Source organism: Bufo bufo, chromosome 2 (assembly GCF_905171765.1).
Source record: "Bufo bufo chromosome 2, aBufBuf1.1, whole genome shotgun sequence".
Taxonomy (NCBI): Eukaryota; Metazoa; Chordata; class Amphibia; order Anura; family Bufonidae; genus Bufo; species Bufo bufo.
The window spans coordinates 540,691,988-540,716,255 of NC_053390.1; the positions used below are offsets into that span (position 1 = coordinate 540,691,988).

Here is a 24,268-nt window from a genome sequence, read left to right on the forward strand (position 1 = left end):
TGTTATCCAAGTAAACTACCACGAACCTCCCCACCAAATGATGAAAAATGTCATTGATGAATCGCTGAAATACCGCTGGCGCGTTCGTCAACCCAAAAGGCATCACCAGATTCTCAAAATGACCCTCGTGCGTATTGAAGGCTGTTTTCCACTCATCCCCTTCCTTGATTCTGATCGGATTGTAGGCCCCTCTCAAATCCAACTTGGAGAACACCTTGGCACCAACAATCTGATCAAAAAGGTCGGAGATCAAAGGAAGGGGATACGGATCCCGGACCGTAATACAGTTCAATTCCCGGAAATCCAAACAAGGTCTCAGTGAACCATCCTTTTTCTTTACAAAGAATAAACCTACTGCCACCGGAGACTTAGATGGCCTTTTGCCAAACTCTCGGCGATATACTTGCGCATGACCTCTCTTTCGGGTTGAGAAAGATTGTAAAGCCGAGACTTTGGCAATTTAGCCCCAGGGATGAGATTAACTGGACAATCATAGTCAAGATGAGGGGGCAATTCCTGAGCCCCACCCTCCGAAAAGACATCCGCAAAATCTGAGAGATACTGAGGTAGAACCGTAGTGGACACACCAGAGATAGATGTGCCAAGACAATTATCCGAACAAAATTCACCCCAACCAAGATTTGTCTTGCTTGCCAATCTATAATTGGATTATGTTTTGTCAACCACGGTAACCCTAAGACTATAGGAGCGGGCAAATCCTTCATGACAAAACAAGACATAATCTCAACATGTGAATCACCCACCCTTAACTGAATACCATGAGCAATATGAGTGAGACTCCTTTGAGAAAGAGGGGAAGAATCTATTGCAAACACCGGAATCTCTCTTTCTAAAGTGCAAGTACTTAGACCCAGATTTTGAAGAAAAAGAAAGTCAATAAGGTTTACCCCAGCACCGTCAATGAATACCTCAACAAAAAAAATTCTTGAGTTTAGCGCCACCATAGCTGGAAGGAGAAAACGAGTATTACAGGGAGCTTGCATACCTTCTTGCTCCTCCACTCCATTCACACTACCAAGAGTCAGGACGGTTTTCTTTTTCTCTTTCTTATCATCATGCGGTTTAACAAAAGGACAAGCAAAAACAAAATGACCACTTTTCCCACAGTAGTAACATAGTTTATGCAATCTCCTAAAGTCTCTACTACCAGAACGGAAAGATATCTTACCCAGCTGCATGGGTTCCTCCCCTACCCCAGAGCTATATGTAATATCACCCTGGGAAGCAGGTGAGACGAAGACACTCACAGAACGGCTCCCTTGCGCGGAGGGAGCCTTACACCTCTCTCTGATACGTCTATCTAACCGTACTGCCAAAGACATAGCATTCTCTAAAGTATCCGGGTACTCATGAAAAGCCAGGGCATCTTTCAACCTCTCAGATAACCCTTGACAAAACTGACTACGTAACGCGGGGTCATTCCACTCTGACTCTGTAGCCCATCTCCTAAACTCAACGCAGTAAACCTCTGCAGTATGTTCACCCTGTAATAAATTACGCAATTTAGATTCCGCCATCGAGACCCGATCTGGGTCATCGTAAATTAATCCCAGGGCTTTGAAAAATTCTTCCACCGACCGGAGGGCCAGAAAACCGGGCGGAAGAGAAAAGGCCCAGGATTGTGCGTCCCCATTAAGCAGAGAAATGATTATACCAACCCTCTGACTTTCATCACCTGACGAAGATGGACGCAGCCGAAAATACAATTTACATGACTCTTTAAAGCGGATAAAATCATCCGCACCCCCTGTAAATCTCTCAGGAAGAGCGACTTTAGGCTCCCCACAAATTTGACCTGCACCTGATGCCCGAACATTCTGACACCGTGTGACCGAACTACGCAGATCTGCAACCTCTAGGGATAATCCCTGCATGCGGTCAACTAGCGCATTAATTGACGCCATCACAAAACCGCTGAGTAATGGCAGTCACAGTATGGCGGGTTATAATGTCACGGCGGACAGGATATAAGATACAAACCGGATTCCAAAAAAGTTGGGACACTAAACAAATTGTGAATAAAAACTGAATTCAATGATGTGGAGATGGCAAATGTCAATATTTTATTTGTAATAGAACGTAGATGACAGATCAAACGTTTAATCTGAGTAAATGTATTATTTTAAAGGAAAAATACGTTGATTCAAAATTTCACGGTGTCAACAAATCCCAAAAAAGTTGGGACAAGTTGCAATAAGAGGCTGGAAAAAGTAAATTTGAGCATAACGAAGAGCTGGAAGACCAATTAACACTAATTAGGTCAATTAGCAACATGATTGGGTATAAAAAGAGCTTCTCAGAGTGGCAGTGTCTCTCAGAAGCCAAGATGGGTAGAGGATCACCAATTCCCACAATGTTGCGCAGAAAGATAGTGGAGCAATATCAGAAAGGTGTTACCCAGCGAAAAATTGCAAAGACTTTGCATCTATCATCATCAACTGTGCATAACATCATCCTAAGATTTAGAGAATCTGGAACAATCTCTGTGCGTAAGGGTCAAGGCCGTAAAACCATACTGGATGCCCGTGATCTCCGGGCCCTTAAACGACACTGCACCACAAACAGGAATGCTACTGTAAAGGAAATCACAGAATGGGCTCAGGAATACTTCCAGAAACCATTGTCAGTGAACACAATCCACCGTACCATCCGTCGTTGCCAGCTGAAACTCTACAGTGCAAAAAAGAAGCCATTTCTAAGCAAGATCCACAAGCTCAGGCGTTTTCACTGGGCCAGGGATCATTTAAAATGTAGTGTGGCAAAATGGAAGACTGTTCTGTGGTCAGACGAGTCACGATTCAAAGTTCTTTTTGGAAATCTGGGACGCCATGTCATCCGGACCAAAGAGGACAAGGACAACCCAAGTTGTTATCAATGCTCAGTTCAGAAGCCTGCATCTCTGATGGTATGGGGTTGCATGAGTGCGTGTGGCATGGGCAGCTTGCATGTCTGGAAAGGCACCATCAATGCAGAAAAATATATTCAGGTTCTAGAACAACATATGCTCCCATCCAGACGTCATCTCTTTCAGGGAAGACCCTGCATTTTTCAACAAGATAATGCCAGACCACATTCTGCATCAATCACAACATCATGGCTGCGTAGGAGAAGGATCCGGGTACTGAAATGGCCAGTCTGCAGTCCAGATCTTTCACCTATAGAGAACATTTGGCGCATCATAAAGAGGAAGGTGCAACAAAGAAGGTCCAAGACGATTGAACAGTTAGAGGCCTGTATTAGACAAGAATGGGAGAGCATTCCTATTTCTAAACTTGAGAAACTGGTCTCCTCGGTCCCCAGACGTCTGTTGAGTGTTGTAAGAAGAAGGGGCGATGCCACACAGTGGTGAAAATGGCCTTGTCCCAACTTTTTGGGGATTTGTTGACACCATGAAATTCTGATTCAACATATTTTTCCCTTAAAATGGTACATTTTCTCAGTTTAAACTTTTGTTCCGTGATTTATGTTCTATTCTGAATAAAATATTAGAAGTTGGCACCTCCGCATTCAGTTTTTATTCACGATTTGTATAGTGTCCCAACTTTTTTGGAATCCGGTTTGTACATAAATTACAAAACAAGTTTTCTAGGCGAGAAGCTGGGGATAAGGTCACCTCCTAGCTAATCCCTAACTGCTCTCCCTATTCTGCTTTGCCCACATTCAGACCTTGAAGGTAGGAATAATGTGTCCTCGTGCCTGGGCTGAGAATACCCTAGAATCCCTGAGATGGGGAAAGGGGAAAAAGGGACAGCCTGCTCCCTCAGAACCAGGAGGGGACAGACGACACACAAAAGCCAAGACAGCAAACCAAAGAAATAAGAAACCAACTTATCTTATCTGAGCCGGAAAAGCCAATCCTTCACTCCTTACTTCCACAGACTGACTGAGCTATAACCCGCACGGCCCCCTGGGAGTGAAAGTAATTTAAGCCAATGACCCCACCCAGAGCCCCTGAAGGGAGGCGGATCTAGCACGACTCCAAAACAAAACAAATGATTAGACACGTGCTGCTAATCTGGCAGACCTCCGCACATCGTCTGAGCAGGGCATGACACGTAGTGAATATTGACTATAAGGATGGATCCTTTGTAGAGATGAGCAAAATTCTTGAAATAAAATTTGGGTCCAATTCCAACGAATCGGTCAGAAAATTAAATTCTAGTCCGAAATAATTTTACCCAAATCAAAGGTGTTCCAACTAGCCTGAAAATTGGTATACAACACTCTGAGGTCTCTAAGGACTCTTTTTTTTTCCTCTTTTGTCTTTCTCTCTATTATTTTATGTTTTTTTGTATGTTTTTATCCCTTTCTCTCTGAGGTTTTATGGGGGGAAAACAAGTGAAATTGGGTGCCCTGGGTGCCACGAAAAATACACTGCTATTGTAGTGCCCTGGAGCAAGGGTACTCTTGATTATGAACATTTGTGGGCATTTTCTTTTATTACTCCTATGCAAAGCTATCAACTTCCTACTTTATTGCACTTTGAAGGGTTAACTTGCAGTGTGATTTATCCTGCTGTGTGCACTAAAGGTGGCCATACAGATAAGATTAAAGTCAGCCGGAATAGCAGATTTTGGCCATTGCGGCCGACTGTCGTTTGAAAAACTAGACGGGTCTCCGTACAGCATTAATCTGAAGTTTTGAGCGAAGCGACTTTGGATCTAGGATCTGAAGCTCGCTTTGCTCATCCCTATTCGTAATGTCTATGATTTGTTTAGAATTAATTTGCTCATCTCTAATCTTTGGACGTTTAGGTGAAAATTCTTGTACCTACATGTCTCCTGTGCATAACTTACATTAGTTTGGGGTAGGGGATGACAGATACACGTGAAGCTTTTTTCAATACATTTTCAAAATTTTTACTATTTTTTTTCTCATTTTGCAAAACACTAATCAACAATTAATACTAAGTAGATCAGTAGATAATAGCAAGAAGGAGGAATATTTAGGGGTAAAGAACCATTTTTCATGCAGACCCTCTTGGATTAGATAATGCTGGCATTTAGAAGACTTCTGGTTACATAAGATAACTATTTTAGCGTTATTTGCATAGCGCATTTAATTTTAAAGGGGTTATCTTCTAATTAGCCCTTTCAGGCCCGTAGGTTTTTATTTATTTATTTTTGCATTTTTGTTTAGCGCTCCCTGCCTTCCCAGAGCCATAACTTTTTTTATTTTTCTGTTCACATAGCCATATGAGGGCTTGTTTTTTGCAGGGCAAGTTGTACTTTCCAATGCCACCATTTAATATTGCATATCGTGTAGTGGGAAGCAGTAAGAAAATTCTAAATGGGGTGAAATTGCAAAAAACAACACCTTCACCACAGTTTTACAGGTTTTTTATTTACGACATTCGATGTGCGATAAAACTGACCAGTTACTTTTATTCTACAGGTCAGTACAACCCCGGTGATACCTTATATGCATAGTTTTTCTTGCGTTGTAATAAAAAAATTAAAAAGTGGGAAAAAAAATCAGTTTTATTTTTTATTGTCGACATATTTTGACCCCTATAACTTTTTTGTAATTATGTGTACAGGGCATTTTTTGCGGAGCGATCTGAACTTTTCGTTGATACCATTCTGGGGTGTATATGACTTTTTGATCACTTTTTATTAAATTATTTTGTAGAAAATGAAGCGACCAAAATGAATTGGCCATGTTTGCCGTATGGGGAATATATTTTTATATGTGTATTTGATGATGTGTATTTTTTATTTTTTTTACTTTTATATTTATTTTAGGAAAAGGGGGGTGATTTTTTGCATTTTTAAAACTTTTTTTTACACTTTTTTTTATAGTTCCCATAGGGAACTATAACATTCAATTATTAGATTGCTATTATCATAGACTCCAATGCACTTGCATTGGAACCTATGATGATTTTACTAGTTTTCTATAGAGCCCTATTACAGGCAAGGGCTCCATAGGAAATACTATGCAGCAGCCTCCTGCTATTCACAAAGATAGGGGCTGCTGCATACACACTCCGGCTCCTCCGATCGCCACACGGGGGAGCTGGAGCATAACCAAAAGCGCGCGCTTTCGGTTTTCAGAGAGCTCAGATGCTGTGGTCAGGATTGAATCTGAGGGGTTAAATGTCCACGATCGGCATTACTGCCAGTTGCGGACATGAGTCGCGGGTATCTGCTATGAGAAGCAGACAGCCACCCGTAGCTATGGCGTCCGCAGCTCTCAGGTGCGGGCACCATATTTAAAGACCCCGCCAGCGCCGCACACGTACATTAAGGGGTTATTGTAAAAAATCTAGAACCAGTTCTGTACCCCACATGGATCCAGAGACCCCCCCCCCATATTCATTGCTCCAATTGCTTTGCTAGATTCTCTTCAAGCTGGCAGCTCAGGGGCTGTCCTTTCTGCTGCAACACAGGGGACATTTAATTTCTCAGGGAGTTAGTACTTTTTGCTACAGCTCTCTCCCTGTAACACTCACAGCTTCCAACAGTAGATAGGGCTGGTGGCAGTTGAAGGATGGAACTGAGCATGTGCGTCCATCTCAGCGATGTAATGTAACTGAAGCGGACGAAGAAATAAAGAGCAGAAGTAACAGCGGGTAGCACTATACAGAGAGATTTTAATGAATAACTCAGTAGATATACTACATTTTTAATTACATGCAGTTACAAAAGTGTTCAGATCCAGGTGCTGGTTTGAAAAATGTAGAATGTTTTTCATGGGACAATCCCTTTAAACATATGCTGAGTGAGCCCCAGTAAACTAACTCTGGAGAGCAAATTCCTAGGAGACTGTGTTTTGCATTAATAAAGTAGTGAGTAGTGCACTAGTATCTTTGCCTAGGTGAGCCTTTTAATACCAAGTTTTAACTTTAAGATAACTTTTTTAAAAAAAAATTACAAGTTCATTCACTTTAGGCCTCATGCACACGACCATTGTGTGCATCCGTGGCCGTTGTGCCGTTTTCCGTTTTTTTTCGCGGACCCATTGACTTTCAATGGGTCAGTGGAAAAATCGGAAAATGCACCGTTTTGCAGCCGAGACCGTGATCCGTGTATCCTGTCCGTCAAAAAAATATGACCTGTCCTATTTTTTTGACGGACAACGGTTCACTGACCCATTCAAGTCAATGGGTCCATGAAAGAACACGGATGCACACAAGATTGGCATCCGTGTCCGTGATCCGTGGCCGTAGGTTACTTTTATACAGACGGCTCCGTCTGCATAAAAGCTTTTTCAGAGCTGAGTTTTTACTTCGTGAAAACTCAGATCCGACAGTATATTCTAACACAGAGGCGTTCCCATGGTGATGGGGACGCTTCAGGTTAGAATATACTAAAAGAACTGTGTACATGACTGCCCCCTGCTGCCTGGCAGGTGCTGCCAGGCAGCAGGGGGCAGGGCCCCCCCTGTAGTTAACACATTGGTGGCTAGTGCGGCCGGCCCCCCCCTCCCTCCCCTGTAGTTAACTCATTGGTGGCCAGTGGGCCCCCCTCCCTCCCCTGTAGTTAACTCGTTGGTGGCCAGTGGGCCCTCCCCCCTCCCTCCCCCTCCTAATTAAACTCTCCCCCCCTATCATTGGTGGCAGCGGAGAGTACCGATCGGAGTCCTAGTTTAATCGCTGGGGCACCGATCGGTAACCATGGCAACCAGGACGCTACTGCAGTCCCGGTTGCCATGGTTACTTAGCAATTTGTAGAAGCATTATACTTACCTGCGAGCTGCGATGTCTGTGTCCGGCCGGGAGCTCCTCCTACTGGTAAGTGACAGATCATTAAGCAATGCGCCGCACAGACCTGTCACTTACTAGTAGGAGGAGCTCCCGGCCGGACACAGACATCGCAGCTCGCAGGTAAGTATAATGCTTCTACAAATTGCTAAGTAACCATGGCAACCGGGACTGCAGTAGCGTCCTGGTTGCCATGGTTACCGATCGGAGCCCCAGCGATTAAACTGGGACTCCGATCGGTACTCTCCGCTGCCACCAATGATCGGGGGGGAGATTTTAATTAGGAGGGGGAGGGAGGGGGGAGGGACCACTGGCCACCAACAAGTTAACTACAGGGGAGGGAGGGGGGGCGGGCCGCACTGGACAACAAAGAGTTAACTACAGGGGAGGGAGGGGGGGCCCACTGGCCACCAACGAGTTAACTACAGGGGAGGGAAGGGGGGGGCCGGCCGCACTGGACAACAAAGAGTTAACTACAGGGGAGGGAGGGGGGGCCAACTGGCCACCAATGAGTTAACTACAGGGGAGGGAGGGGGACCGGCCGCACTGGACAACAAAGAGTTAACTACAGGGGGGAGGGGGGGCCAGCCGCACTGGCCACCAATGAGTTAAAAACAGGGGGGGGGTCTGCCCCTGCTGCCTGGCAGCACCTGCCAGGCAGCAAGGGGCAGTCATGTACACAGTTCTTTTAGTATATTCTAACCTGAAGCGTCCTCATCACCATGGGAACGCCTCTGTGTTAGAATATACTGTCGGATTTGAGTTTCACGATCTAACTCATATCCGACAGTATATTCTAACATAGAGGCGTTCCCATGGTGATGGGGACGCTTCAAGTTAAAATATACCATCGGATTGGAGAAAACTCAGATCCAATGGTATAAAAGGGACTCCTGACTTTACATTGAAAGTCAATGGGGGACGGATCCGTTTGCAATTGCACCTTATTGTGTCAACGTCAAACGGATCCGTCCCCATTGACTTGCATTGTAATTCAGGACGGATCCGTTTGGCTCCGCACGGCCTGGCAGACACCGAAACGACTTTTTTTTCATGTCCGTGGACCCTCCAAAAATCAAGGAAGACCCACGGACGAAAAAACGGTCACGGATCACGGACCTACGGACCCCGTTTTTGCGGACCGTAAAAAAAAAAAACGGTCGTGTGCATGAGGCCTTAATGTCATTTTTTAGGGCAAATAAATGTGTTATATATTGATCAGTGGGGCCAATTGTTAGCCGTGAACCACTCTACCAAACAAATAAGTAACTCGAAAATAAAAAGTAACTCATGCACCATAAACTAGAACACAATCAGTACTCTGATGACTTCTTTACTCACTTAAAATAAAGGGCCAAATCTGTAGCTATGATTGCAATGTCCATCAGGTGAATGACATGTTCGTGCTGTCTTCTATTGAGATTCTGGTAAATGTTCATAGACTGTTACAAAAAAGTAGAATATTTGAGAGAAAACACATTATATTTGAACAGTATATGTGCATAAAGTGTGAATAGCCGAAACCCAAGTGAAATAATGTCCATGCACAGCTATACAGGTAGAGTACAATGGATGTTCTCAACATGTAAAAGCCTAAAAGGGCTTATTTATTTAAAGCTTACCTGTCACATTGAGCATGGTGCCTGACCTGCCAGCATCATATTAGGGCTCTTTCACACCTGCGTTCTTGTCTTCCGGCATAGAGTTCCGTCGTCGGGGCTCTATGCCGGAAGAATCCTGATCAGGATTATCCTAATGCATTCTGAATGGAGAGAAATCCGTTCAGGATGCATCAGGATGTCTTCAGTTCCGGAAAGGAACGTTTTTTGGCCGGAGAAAATACCGCAGCATGCTGCGCTTTTTGCTCCGGCCAAAAATCCGGAACACTTGCCGCAAGGCCGGATCCGGAATTAATGCCCATTGAAAGGCATTGATCCGGATCCGGCCTTAAGCTAAACGTCATTTCGGCGCATTGCCGGACCCGACATTTAGCTTTTTCTGAATGATTACCATGGCTGCCGGGACGCTAAAGTCCTGGCAGCCATGGTAAAGTGTAGCGGGGAGCGGGGGAGCAGTATACTTACCTTCCGTGCGGCTCCCCGGGCGCTCCAGAATGACGTCAGGGCGCCCCAAGCGCATGGATCATGTGATCGCATGGATCACGTCATCCATACGCATGGGGCGCTCTGACGTCATTCTGGAGCGCCCCGGGAGCCGCACGGACTGTAAGTATACCGCTCCCCCGATCCCCGCTCCTACTATGGCAACCAGGACTTTAATAGCGTCCTGGGTGCCATAGTAACACTGAAAGCATTTGGAAGACGGTTCCGTCTTCAAATGCTTTCAGTACACTTGCGTTTTTCCGGATCCAGCGTGTAATTCCGGCAAGTGGAGTACACGCCGGATCCGGACAACGCAAGTGTGAAAGAGGCCTAACAGAGAAAGATAAACTGAGCATGTTGATTGCTACATACTTTTATTCATTTAAATTCCTGCTCTTACTCTGCTTAGGGGTCCAGTGGGCAATCCTATCAATGATTAACAGCTATCGCTTATATTGAATCATTTACATGGCAAAACAAAAAATATGAATCTGCTCATCTATTCCTGCTTGATAACATACATATACTTTGGGTAGCATTTTAATGATTCAATAATGAAAAACATAATTCAACATTGTATTTCAGTTTATGTTTCAATTTCTTGATATTTCTACATTTTGATTTATAGTCAGTTGCAATTTCACTTTTTTTTACTTCCATTGTGGAAACCTGTCCTAGTCAGGTCTTAGTGACAAAATTTCAAGGCTTGGCAAGTAAATTGAAGCTTTCCGAAGGTTTTAAGCCATTACATAAAAACATGAACTTTTCCATTCACTGACATCAAGTGACAATCACAACTTTTGATCCAACCCCTTTAAGCTTTATTTTACTGGATTTCCCCTTTAACCTATGTGTCTTATCACCTCATCTGCCAGTAGAAACTTTCCAAACTCCAAGTGATGTCTTTCCAAAATTGAAGATCCATGTAATTTTGCTAAAGGATGTTGAGATCTGTGGAAAGCAGATAGTTAATAAAACAACATATGACTAAGTAAATTTAAAGTGTAACCCTCTCTACTTAGAAAGTTTCTCATGTTAGATACAGTTTGAATAATATTAAATATGTAAAGTATACTGGTTTACTGGTATACTAGTATGTATTTCAGTATGAAATGGAACATGCTGAGTATGCCTTTTGACACTTTAAAGAGACACTATGCCCTGAAATACAAGAAAAAAGAAGCATAACCTGAACAGGAAAGTTTGTCAATATTTCTTTCTTCATGGACATCTGCAAACTCTACAGAAAGCAGCCAGAGAAGTGTCTCATTTCTCAATTCCCTTTCATCTTCAGCTGGAGAGTGACTCTGTGCACTAGCATGAGCTCACAGACAGGCAAGAAGTTTGGGAAAGAGGCAGAGCTTAACACTGCATTAACTTCAATGGTCCTGTGCATGAGGCCTTAAAGTGGTTGTCTCATCATAGACAATGGGGACATATTGCTGAGATATGCTCCCATTGTCTTATAGGTGTGGGTCCCACTGCTAGGAACCTAACCTATATCAAAAACAGAGCCCCGCAAAGTGGTGGCTGGAGGACTCTGGACCAGCCACCACCAAGTTGGCTCCCCATAGAACTGAATGGGAGGACACCGCGCATGACCGACCACCTCTCCCATTCACTTCTATGGGCTTGACGGAAATAGCATCTCCATAGAAAATGGGGCGGCCCCATTGAAAATGAGTGGAGGGCGGCTCCGTTCTCGATATAGGTGGGGGTCCCAGTGGTCGGACCTGCACCTATAAGACAATGGGGGCATATCCTAGCGATATGCCCACATCGCCTGTAATGAAACAACCCCTTTAATTTTAGATTCTAAACTTTGCTATTGGTGCAATTTGATAATTAACTGCTGCCAGCTTATAACTACCAGTGATGGCCAGTTCGTCCGTGTTTGCCCGCGAACACATGCGGGCTGCCATCTTAACTCACAAGTCCGGCGATGCACAGGTAAGTCCTTACCTGTCTCTGTGCGCGAGTCGGTCTGAAACAAATGCGGTCACCGGGAGCAGGCAGTTCCGAGAACAGCCCGATGAAGGCCCCCAGCGGCTGTTCTCGGAACTGCCTGCTCCCGGTGACCGCATTTGTTTCAGACCGGCTCGCGCACAGGTACAGGTAAGGACTTACCTGTGCATCGCCGGACTTGTGAGTTAAGATGGCAGCCCGCATGTGTTCGCGGGCGAACACGGCGATCTGGCCATCACTGATAACTATAATGATGAGATCTATTGAGAATTTCACATAGTATTAGATACAATAGCTAGTTATACCTCCAAGACATTTCCTTATAGGCTTGACTGTCCTTTTACAACACATGTGTAAAACGTAACCTTTACTGATAATCATTAAAACTCACCCAGATTGTGCCCATAAAAAGTAATTGGCAATAAGGCTGGACGGGACAAGGAAAGGAAAAATATCTAACCCTCACTCTTGCCCTATCAAACTACAAGCCGTGCCTAGCAAAAATGGAATGGCCGCCCCGATATGGGCCATCCCGTGTTAGGAACCTCCTGATAGGCCCTATATGTCCCTGACAAGGGATAGATACCCCCACCCGAGAAGAGACCTATTATGGCTACAGTCGAACAGTAATGTCATTGGTTAATGCATGTATCAGATAATAATAAAGTCACAACATAGATAAATAATCGCACATAATACATATATGCTCCCAAATAAACCAGCGGCGTCCAAAAATGATCACCAGTGGTAAAAAGGAGCACATACCATATGTCCCAGGAATGCAAACTTTGTCCCGACACATTTCTCTGAACCATTCTCTGGGGTCAGTTCATCAGGGGACCACATATAGCAGAAAAACTCCACAAATATTGAAGGCTGCTTGCAGCCTGTAATTGTGGGAGGAGCGCACTTAGCGTATTTAAACCCCCTCCTACAAGCAGGAGGGCGGCCAGTCCTTGCTCCAGCAGCTTCAGCGCCAGACGTCACTTCCGGTCGCGTCTCCCGGCGGGGCATCTCCCCGCAGCCCGTTCGTGCTGCCCGCCGCGTTTCTTGTTATAGGTATAGCCGCTCTGCGGCCTGGTCGGACGCGCCGCCACCGGCACCTCGTGTTCCCTGTTCAGGGGGTCCAGGGTTGGCAGCGCGCAGCTGCCCGTCAAACCCCCGCACTGCCCGCCGCCGCAACTGCTCCGGTAAATGCTACAATCCTACCACCGGCACCTCGTGTTCCCCGATCCGGGCCGACCTGAAGCTCCACTGGGTCCCGCCGTCGCGGCTGCTGCCGGAGCGTGCAGATCGCGACGCCTCCCCCCTCCAAGTACCGGGCCCTCCGGCGCATGCGCGGCAAGTTGGGGCGGCGCGCCTCACTAAGAGTGAAGGGGGCAAGCGGGGACGGCTCCACAAGCATGCACATCAGGCCATGGTTCATTCAAGCCAGGGGAGTTCCCATTTTGTCAATGTTAGCAATGCAACCATCCATGCGGTCTTCCTGCCATTTTCCCAGTGCGGGGTCCCGGGCGCCAGGACTAGCAGAGCAGCAGCTCTCCTATGAACGAATCGCCGGCTGTGAAAAAAATTTGATGCCAGGCTGGGTCTGGCTGTTGGCCTGCTGTCTGTTAACCCCCGCACTGCTGTTGTAAAAAAAAAAAAAAAGTGAACCTTTTATTCAATACCATGCTTGTTCTGGCTGTTGGCCTGCTACCTGTTAACCCCCGCAATGCTGGTGAAAAATTAATAATAAATTAAGTCCCTGCAGCCACTAGGTGTCATTTGTCCTCTGACTCGCTCAGGGGCGATGTCATCCCCGTTTCGCTCAGGCATGACGTGCTCCCTGAGGTGCTCGGGCGCTAGTAATCCCGTATTCACTCCATGAAATAAGGTCCCCAATCCGCTTTGCAATGTTCCCAGTACCACCCAGGGAAAATGTCTTTCCTGAAGCACTCTAGTGTATGTCTTCCGGAGTCGCTCAGGGGCAATGTCTCCCCGATTCGCTCTGGTGTGATGTCTCCCTGAATCACTCAGGTGCAAAGTCTCCCTGTTTCGCTCAGATGTAATGCCTCCCTGAATCGCTAAGGTGCAATGTCTCCCTGAATCGCTCAAGTGCAATGTCTCCCTGAATCGCTCAGGTGCAATGTCTCCCTGAATCGCTCAAGTGCAATGTCTCCCTGAATCGCTCAAGTGCAATGTCTCCCTGAATCGCTCAGGTGCAATGTCTCCCTGAATCGCTCAGGTGCAATGTCCCCGTGAATCGCTCAGGTGCAATGTCCCCGTGAATCGCTCAGGTGTAATGTCTCCCTGAATCGCTCAGGTGTTATGTCTTCCCGGATCCCTGAATCGATCAAGTGTCATGTTTTCCTCAAACGCAGGTGTCATGTTTTTCCCCAAATCGCAGGTGTCATGTTCCTGGAATCGCAGGTGTCATGTCTTCCCTGATTCAGTCAGGTTTGTCTTCCCTGAGTCGCTCAGGCGTCGTGTTTTTTCTCCAAATTGCAGGTGTCATCTACCCAAGAATCGCAGGTGGCATGTCTTCCCTGATTCGCTCAAGGTTATGTTTTCTCCAATTCACAGATGTCATGTTCCCAAAGTCACATGTGTCATGTCTTCCCTGGGTGGCTCAGGGGTCAGGTTCCCTGAATCGCTGGGTTGCCTCCCCTTAGTCACTTAGGGGTGATGTTCCCTGGATCGCTCGGGTCTGGTGTGTTCCCTGAATCGCTCAGGTCTGGTGTGTTCCCTGAATCGCTCTGGTCTGGTGTGTCCCCTGAATCGCTCAGGTCTGGGGTGTTCCTGAATCGCTCAGGTCCGGCGTGTTCCCTGAATCGCTCAGGTCCGGCGTGTTCCCTGAATCGCTCAGGTCGTCCAGGCTGCATCCTGGTTCTCCGTCGCCTCTTTCCAGTGCCACCAGATCGCACCTCTCTCCGGGTCTCGTACCAACGCAAGCTTATTTTCATGTAAGCAGGGCCTCAGGCCACCGGAATTTCAATCCATCCTCAATTGTGTCGCAGCGCTCCTCCGTGCCCGGTCACTCCACGGTGCCGGGTTTCAGGTAAGTTCCAGCCGGGTGGCGGCATGACGCTCCTCCGCAGCTCAGAGCCTTCCTTCATTCATCACAAACCTCCATTCCTAGGTCTCCGGTATCACCGGAGAGTTGGCAGCGCTGTCCGTTGATTCGGTTGGGTTGCGATCCTTTCTATGCCATGTTCATTCCGTTCCCTTATGATTCAGGTTCGGGGTTTTGGACATGGTCCATGTATTTCCCAGATTAGCTCAAAATTCACGTATTGCCCTTTCACCCAGGTCTAAATTCCCCGGAGTCGCGCGGGTTGCGTGTTTCCTGGATCGCTCGGGTTCATGCATTTCCCTGAATCGCTCGGGTCCATGTTTTACCTGGATCTCTCGGGTTCATGTTCCAGAGTCGCCCAGGTTCATGTTCGGGTTGTGTATGTGCCCAGGTCACTCAGGTCTACGTTTTCCCCGATTCACTCAGGTCAGGTGTTTCCCTGAATCGCTCAGGTCAGGTGTTCTCCTGAATCGCTCAGGTTTAGGTTTCCCTGAATCGCTCAGGTTTTGTATTTTTCCTCTGTCATTCAGGTTGCCGGTATTTCCAGGTCGTATGTTTTCCTGATTTTCCCAGGTTACGTATTCCCTGAATCACTCAGGTTCGGTATTTTCCTGTCTCTTTCAGGTTGGCGGTATTTCCAGGTCGTATGTTTTCCTGATTCACCCAGGTTACGTATTCCCTGAATCGCTCAGGTCTTTTTGCCCACAGGCTGTTCGCATCCCATTCGGGATCCGATACATTTGCCTGAGACGCTCTGGGTTTTCCAGCAGTATCCAGTGGTTTCTGTTATCCGGTTCGGGTTCCGCATTTTTGAATCCCTGATTGCATTGGATCCGGGTCATCACGGGGGTTTGGACATGGTCACCCATTATCTCGACAACTATGGTTACATCAGGTATTGTACTCTGCTCCCACTCAAGCGGCATTCTTGTGTTCTTTGCTACATCATGGTTTGCTCAATCTCACCTGGGCGGTCTGCACTCTGATTCCTGATCAGGGGACCTCAGGGCGTCCCCTCGGGCTGGGCTAGTTGCTCCAGCTTTTTGCCAGGCTTGAGGCATCAAAGCCCCTCAGCGTTAGCGCGGCGGTCTGGGTACTTAGGCAACCAGTGTCGGGCGGGTTCCGCAGATTGTCTGTAGGCCTAGACGGTCTCCCTTTGGCCAATCAGCAAGTATCATTACAAGCGGCCATGTACCTCGGGTTCTATGGGTTCCTCAGACCCGGGGAGTTCACCTGCAGCGCCATCTCCCGGGCAACCCTGCTCAGGCGACATCTCGCCTGGCACTCCGACCACTTCATCCTGTCCATTCCGTCCTCCAAGACCAATCAAGCCGGTCCTCCCATGGAGGTGGAATTTTTACCCTACGGCCAACTGTTGGTGTCCTATCAAGGTGCTCCAGGAGCTCCTGGCCTCCCTCCATCTCCCGCTTTAGACGACCCCTTGCTCCCGGTCAACGGTAAGCCCCTGTCTTCAACCCTGTTCATCTCCAACATCCGCACCCTGGCCGCAGGGTTGGGTTCCAACCCTAGCACGATATCCGGGCACTCCTTTTGTATAGGGGCCGCGTCCGCAGCTTCTAGTCACCAGGTATCGGCGCACATCATCCGCAAGATGGGCCATTGGAGGTTGTCCTGCTTTGCAAGGTACATTCCGAATCCACAGGCTGAGATATCCAGAGCCTTTTGTTCCTTGGCATTGTAGGCCTCAATGCTTCAATAAATATTCCATACCCTGCAACGTGCCAGTTCTCTTTTGCCCACTTATTCAGGCCTTACCTCGTCACTGGCGTCGGGCACACTCCAGCCAGTTAGGTCAGGATGGTACGTAGGCATGCCTATTCTGTTCCTCGCTCAGCTCCTCCCACAAATATTGAAGGCTGCTTGCAGCCTGTAATTGTGGGAGGAGCGCACTTAGCGTATTTAAACCCCCTCCTACAAGCAGGAGGGCGGCCGGTTCTTGCCCCTCCCTCCCATCCCCTTCTTCATACTCTCCTCTTGGGTGGCCCACTTATTCAGGCCTTACCTCGTCACTGGCGTCGGGCACACTCCAGCCAGTTAGGTCAGGACGGTACGTAGGCATGCCTATTCTGTTCCTCGCTCAGCTCCTCCCACAAATCAAACTATACAAAAATGGGGGATATAATATGTGTGCGAATCAGATTAAACTATTGTGATAATGCCCATATGATAATTTTCATGGCCAAAAAGAATAACGCTTCCCACAAATTTGGGACCAAATATCATGCATCTGCATCACACACCTAATGTCCACAATGCTTATACTAATAAGCCCCTTTTAAAGTATACAGCAGACCAGTTAACTACTAATAGTACTAATATGGCTGTATAAGTAAAATTGGAATCACAGTAGGAAAGGCTAATCAAAGTAACTATTGATGTAGCATAGAGGGGAAAATGTGGTATTATACTTCCCTTAATCCCAGCTGACTTGCCAGGCCTGGAGAGGGTATGATAATTAGGTCATTCTGGGTCAGCACAGCTACATTGGTGATGCAGTGGTGGCCATCTAGATGGAAAGTCCGGTGTCTGTCCATACCTACATGCAGTCAGCGTCGCTCTAAATACCCGCGCGCTGAAAACCGGAAGTCACGTGACCGGAAGTCGACAACCTTACATTGTAAAGAGACCTCTACTAACAGTTTTCTGCAGTGGGGGAGTTTTCATCTCACCCCACTAAAGAAGGGGATCCCAAAGGGACAGTTCCTCAGAATACGGAGGAACTGTACAAGGGATGAGGATTTTGAGAAAGAGGGCACCATTCTATATCAGAGATTTCGAGAAAAAGGATACCCGCGAAAAGTGCTAAACCAGAGATTTTACACTGGTGAAGGTACTCTGTGATTATATTATAATTAAATTACACTAGTGACTACCTGACATCTGATGTCTATATCTATCAGAACTATGACAAACTTTTGCAACACATGTTCATACATTTATTTATTCTCATCTAAAGTAAAAAATGTTGACTAAAAATGTTAGCATGATACAACATACCGCATACAATTACACCGCAAGTGTTACCTGTGTTCGCTAATACACATGTAATAGCACCCTAACAGTTTTTGCCATAGACATTATTATTGTACGAATACTCATTATCAGCCATACTGTATCTGTGACAATATTGGTATGGCTATGGCAAGCAGACATGAATCATCCGTAAATTAATTGAATGTTTGATGCATTTGATGAAACCGTTGCATTCATAATAAACGATATAAATGTAAAACTCACTTCATCTGGTAAAGATTATTAGTTCCTCTGTGATCTATATCATGGCAAAACCCTGCAGTAACCATGGCCATGGCTTCTAGCTCTGTATAATAGCGCTTTAGCTTCCCAGTCTATAAATAAGGAAATAAGCGTTAAACAAGAGTCGGATTTCTTGACACTACTGCTGAAATTTACTAAGGACAATCCTTAGTTTGAACAGAGCTGGAAGAATTATTCAGTCCTTCAAGAGGTTTTTACAGTGCAAGATATACAAATGCATTTCCATGAAATACATGGTCAGCTAAGACATACCATCAGAAGTGTGAACATGGTTTGTGCAACATTGAATCCATGACGCCAGTTGTGATAGGTAACCTTTCTATATCCCTTCTTCATAGCATACATAAACCTCACCAGTGCCTAAATGACAAAGGCAGATGATTAGAAGCCCAGCTCACATACAAACGACAATCAGTCATAACATAAACCACTGACAGGAGACGTGATTAACATTGATTTATTTCACAGCATAAGAAATGTCAGTCATGGAATCTGAAGAAGAAAAAATGGGAAAGTATCTGAGCGACTTTGATAAAGGCTAAACTGCAATGAACAGATGACTGGGTTAGGGCAGTGGTGTGCAAACTTTTTAGTCAACTGAGCCAAACATCAACAAAACCGCGATTGAAATTTCTTTTAAGAGCCAAATTTTTTTTCACTACCTTTCACTACCCTCATCACTTCCTGTTGTGACGCAGCATGTTCCGACGTTTGGAAGGAGGTGTGTACACCCTCGATTACTCCGGCTTCCTGAGTGATGATAATAGTGGGAGGAAATATGGGTGATATGAGATGTACACGCCCTGTCCAGCTTTGCGGAACACAAATGCATTCCACAGGCAGGGCCGGTTCTAGGTGAAATGAGGCCCTGGGCGAAAAACAATAAGGGCCCCCCCCCAATGCACATTTCTCCAGTCCAAACAGAACCAGGGCGGCTGCGGCCCCATGGCACATTTCTCCAGCAGTGCCAGCACATGCACAGACATCTCTCTCATGAATCTGAAATGTCTGTGCATGTGCTGGCACTGCTGGAGAAATGTGCCATGGGGCCGCCCTGGTTCTGTTTGGACTAGAGAAATGTGCATTGGGGGGGTTCGAATGACTCAGAGTCATGAGAGAGATGTCTGTGCATGTGCTGGCACTGCTGGAGAAATGTGCCATGGGGCCGCGGCCGCCCTGGTTCTGTTTGGACTGGACTGGAGAAATGTGCATTGGGGGGGGGGAGTCATGAGAGAGATGACTGTGCATGTGCTGGCACTGCTGGAGAAAAGTGCCATGGGGCCACCCTGGTTTGGCACATCTTTCTCATGACTCTGAGTCATTCGCCCCGCCATGCACATTTCTCCAGTTCAAACAGAACCAGGGCGGCCCCATGGCACATTTCTCCAGCAGTGCCAGCACATGCACAGACATCTCTCTCATGACTCCCCCCCATGCACATTTCTCCAGTCCAGTCCAAACAGAACCAGGGCGGGCTAGTTACAGTACACCGGCTAGCACTACTGGGATGGGTGAGATTGTGGGAATGGGATCCAGTAACTAAGTTGTTATAATTAACCAACCTACCTACCAGTAACTGTTGGAACTTGGCTGCCTCCTGTCACAGTCTCAGAAGAGTCTTCTGTGTGTATGCGGCGGCGGGTCGCGGGCCTTCCCTGGCAGAGTCTGTGGGCTGTGGCTGGCTGCCGCTGGTTCTTCTTCTCTGCTCTGGGGGTGGAGCTGTGGCAACGTCAGACAGACGTGGCACGCTCACTCACAGCCACTGCTCATCGAGTCTCTTAAAGAGGCAGGCAGAGCGGGGCTCAGAGCGGCCGCCGGCGGGGGCCCTCTCCTTTCCATATGAGTCCGGACCGCACGCCGCCCAGGACTCCATGCGCAGCTGCGCTTAGCGTAACGACAGTAGCGGAGTTAGAAAATTTTGCAGCGCCGCCACACAGGTCACCTGTAAGAGCCGCATTCAAGGGGCTAAAGAGCCGCTTGTGGCTCGCGAGCCGCGGTTTGCCGACCACTGGGTTAGGGCATCCCCAAACAAGCAGGTCTTGTGGGTTATTCCTAGCATGCATTATAAGGGCATGGTCAGACTGACTCACCAGAGTACCAAAGGATCATCCGGTGGGCCAACACTCTGATCCCATAGTGGGCTCCAAAGGTCGAAGAGAAAAAAAAACATTTGGAGTTGCCTTTTGAGCCAGTCACCTACCACTAGGGTCTGTGTTTTTTAATCAAAACCTATTAGACTTTATTGATGATATGGGGGTTGGGCCCGAGGAATAATTTCCTCTGATGGGCCCAAGGAACCCCAGTCCGACACTGCTTAAGGGGCCTACCAAAAGAGGTCTAAGGAAAGACAATTGGTGAACCAGTGACAGGGTTATGGATGCCTAAGGCACATTGATGAACATGGGAAGCAAAGGCTAGCCTTTCTGATCCCATAGAAGAGCAACAGTAGAGCAAATTGCTGAAAAATTTATTGCTGATTGTGATAGCAACATGTCAGGACACACAGTCTATCATGGTCTGTTGTGTATGGGACTGTATAACCACAGACTTGCCCATGTCCATACCGACTCTGTCCATTGCTGAAAGCATATACTGTATAATGGATATGTGAAGGTAACCATTAGAACTGTACCTTGGAGCAATAGAAGAAGGTGCCCTTGTCTGATGAATCACATTTTCCTTTGCATCAAGTGTGTTAGAGACGATGGTTGTGGAACCACTGTGTCAACTAAAAGGTTTGATGTTGGGCTAGACCTGAGGTCGTTATCCTGGCGGACCCCTAGTTTTCATCTTTTAACCCCTATACAGGGATCTGGTCTTCGTTGTAGGGGAGCCACTAGTGTGCTAACTCTTGGAATAGTCCCGTTGTACGGTAGTTGGTAGCTGACACACTAGGTTAGTTGTCAATTTCAGCTCTAAGACACCATATAAGGAGCCCTTCTTTTGTATGTTTGACTCACACTTAAGGAACATCATTTTTATATACACCATTTTTGGAGCATTCAGCTGGTGCCAAAAAAGCTTCCACAGTGATATCCTCAAACATATTGTTTTGATGAAGGGGAACCTTGGGTCCTGACAGATTGTGTACCACTGTAGTGTTGTTTTCGCACCTGTATATTAGTATTATTGCACATAATGGATGTCACATAATGAATTTTCTTTTTATTCTCTTTTTGCATTATAGCACTTTTTCTTATTATTCTTTCTGCACTTTATCACTTCATTCATATTTTTCATTCTCAGTATTTTGATACTGAGCATATTATTTATTGGGTTTTATATCTAATGAGGATTCTGTGGTGTGTTCCTGGTTTTAAATGTATCTGCTTACCTATTTAATTGCTGTGATCATACTTTGTTAGGCCTTAGCAGTGATCTTTACTGTGAAGGGGAGTTTTATTTGATTGATAAAAGTACGGGACGGGGGAGTGCAGGAGTAGTGAGAATCTAAACTTTTATTCTGCCAGGTTCGGCTACTTAAATGCACTGGAGGCAGGACTTACAGTCAGGTCCATAAATATTGGGACATCGACACAATTCTAAAATTTTTGGCTCTATACACCACCACAATGGATTTGAAATTAAACGAACAAGATGTGCTTTAAATGCAGACTGTCAGCTTTAATTTGAGGGTATTTACATCCAAATCAGGTGAATGGTGTAGGAATTACAACAGTTTGCATATGTGCCTCCCACTTGTTAAGGGACCAAAAGTAATGGGACATAATAATTATCATAAATCAAACTTTCACTTTTTAATACTTGGTTGCAAATCCTTTGCAGTCAATTACAGCCTGAAGTCTGGAACGCATAGACATCACCTGAAGTTGGGTTCCATCCCTGGTGATGCTCTGCCAGGCCTCTACTGCAACTGTCTTCAGTTCCTGCTTGTTCTTGGGGCATTTTCCCTTCAGTTTTGTCTTCAGCAAGTGAAATTCATGCTCAATCGGATTCAGGTCAGGTGATTGACTTGGCCATTGCATAACATTCCACTTCTTCCCCTTAAAAACTCTTTGGTTGCTTTTGCAGTATGCTTTGGTTCATTGTCCATCTGCACTGGGAAGAGCCATCCAATGAGTTTTGAAGCATTTGGCTGAATATGAGCAGATAATATTGCCCAAAACACTTCAGAATTCATCCTGCTGCTTTTGTCAGCAGTCACATCATCAATAAATACAAGAGAACCAGTTCCATTGGCAGCCATACATGCCCACGCCATGACACTACCACCACCATGCTTCACTGATGAGGTGGTATGCTTAGGATCATGAGCAGTTCATTTCCCTCTCCATACTCTTCTCTTCCCATCACTCTGGTACAAGTTGATCTTGGTCTCATCTGTCCATAGGATGTTGTTCCAGAACTGTGAAGGCTTTTTTAGATGTCGTTTGGCAAACTCTAATCTGGCCTTCCTGTTTTTGAGGCTCACCAATGGTTTACATCTTGTGGTGAACCCTCTGTATTCACTCTGGTGAAGTCTTCTCTTGATTGTTGACTTTAACACACATACACCTACCTCCTGTAGAGTGTTCTTGATCTGGCCAACTGTTGTGAAGGGTGTTTTCTTCACCAGGGAAAGAATTCTTCGGTCATCCACCACAGTTGTTTTCCGTGGTCTTCCGGGTCTTTTGGTGTTGCTGAGCTCACCGGTGAATTCCTTCTTTTTAAGAATGTTCCAAACAGTTGTTTTGGCCACGCCTAATGCTATCTCTCTGATGGGTTTGTTTAGTTTTTTCAGCCTAATGATGGCTTGCTTCACTGATAGTGACAACTCTTTGGATCTCATCTTGAGAGTTGACAGCAACAGATTCCAAATGCAAATAGCACACTTGAAATGAACTCTGGACCTTTTATCTGCTCATTGTAATTGGGATAATGAGGGAATAACACACACCTGGCCCTGGAACAGCTGAGAAGCCAATTGTCCCATTACTTTTGATCCCTTAACAAGTGGGAGGCACATATGCAAACTGTTGTAATTACTACACCGTTCATCTGATTTGGATGTAAATACCCTCAAATTAAAGCTGACAGTCTGCAGTTAAAGCACATCTTGTTCGTTTCATTTCAAATCCATTGTGGTGGTGTATTGAGACAAAAAATTTAGAATTGTGTCGATGTCCCAATATTTATGGACCTGACTGTAACTGTGAAGTGCTCTCTGCATTGAGATACTTTACAGCCCTCCCTTCTGCTGAGTGACAACAGAATTGGTCTCCTGGTTAGATCCAGTCCTCAGAGTAGAGTGGTGGGGGTGTTGTGGAACAGCTCAATGCATAGAACAGACAACACCTCACAGTGAAGTCTTCTCCATTGCACTTAAGAAGCAGAATCTGGAAGAACAAAAATTCCTATTTTCACTACTCCTGATTATAAAAGATTCACAAACAGTAGACTTGTACAGCTCTTTTGTGTAGGTTTTTATTTATTTTATTTTTACAAAATAAAGGTCTTTAGAGGCAAAAGCACTGTTGTTTGACAAAACACCTTTTCAGCATTTTTAACTTATTTTTTCTAGTCTCAGTAGACCCCCAACACCTGCTTGACCTGACCCAGGGCTTAAGCAACAATGCTGTAAATACAAGCACTGTGACATACGACCTCTTAACAGCCGTCACATAAAGACATATTGGTGGTTGTTAAGGGGTTAAATTTGGTTAGAGCTTTTAGTGAGGAGGGATATATAACTTTGCTGTCAAACTAATTTACAGTAAGAAATCTATGTAAGAAACAATTATGCAAATATAAAAAAACAACTACGCGCTAAGTTTTGGCAATATACGTAAGTTCCGTCTAGTACAGGGATGCACAACATTTTCTGGTTGGGGGCCACATTGTCAGACTGAACCAACGACAAGGGCCAAAATAAAACTTAAAAGGGTATTAACAACTGAAATGCTGTAATTTATGTACATATTGTACATATAGTATATACTATAAATGTCTGGTTACATTTCTAGTACTCCCATCTAATGGGAGAATACATAAAAAATATATGTGAGTAGCCACAAGACATAGGTGTCTGTTACCAGATGGTTGGGGGCCGCACAGAATGATATCAAGGGCCGCATGTGGCCCCCAGTCTGCAGGTTGTGCACCCCTGATCTAGCATTCAACCTT

General features: G+C 45.9%; 1 protein-coding gene across 1 annotated transcript in view; it reads right to left on the reverse strand.

The window, feature by feature from the left end:
- LOC120990963 (rod cGMP-specific 3',5'-cyclic phosphodiesterase subunit beta-like) overlaps positions 1-24,268 on the reverse strand; it is a 100,230-nt gene that overhangs the window by 21,709 nt on the left and 54,253 nt on the right. The window contains exons 13-16 of the mRNA XM_040419854.1: positions 18,398-18,505; positions 18,107-18,216; positions 10,692-10,779; positions 9,068-9,168 (exon numbers count right to left, since the gene is read on the reverse strand). Of these exons, the coding sequence (XP_040275788.1) occupies positions 9,068-9,168; positions 10,692-10,779; positions 18,107-18,216; positions 18,398-18,505 (407 nt within the window). The remainder of the gene's footprint in view (positions 1-9,067; positions 9,169-10,691; positions 10,780-18,106; positions 18,217-18,397; positions 18,506-24,268) is intronic.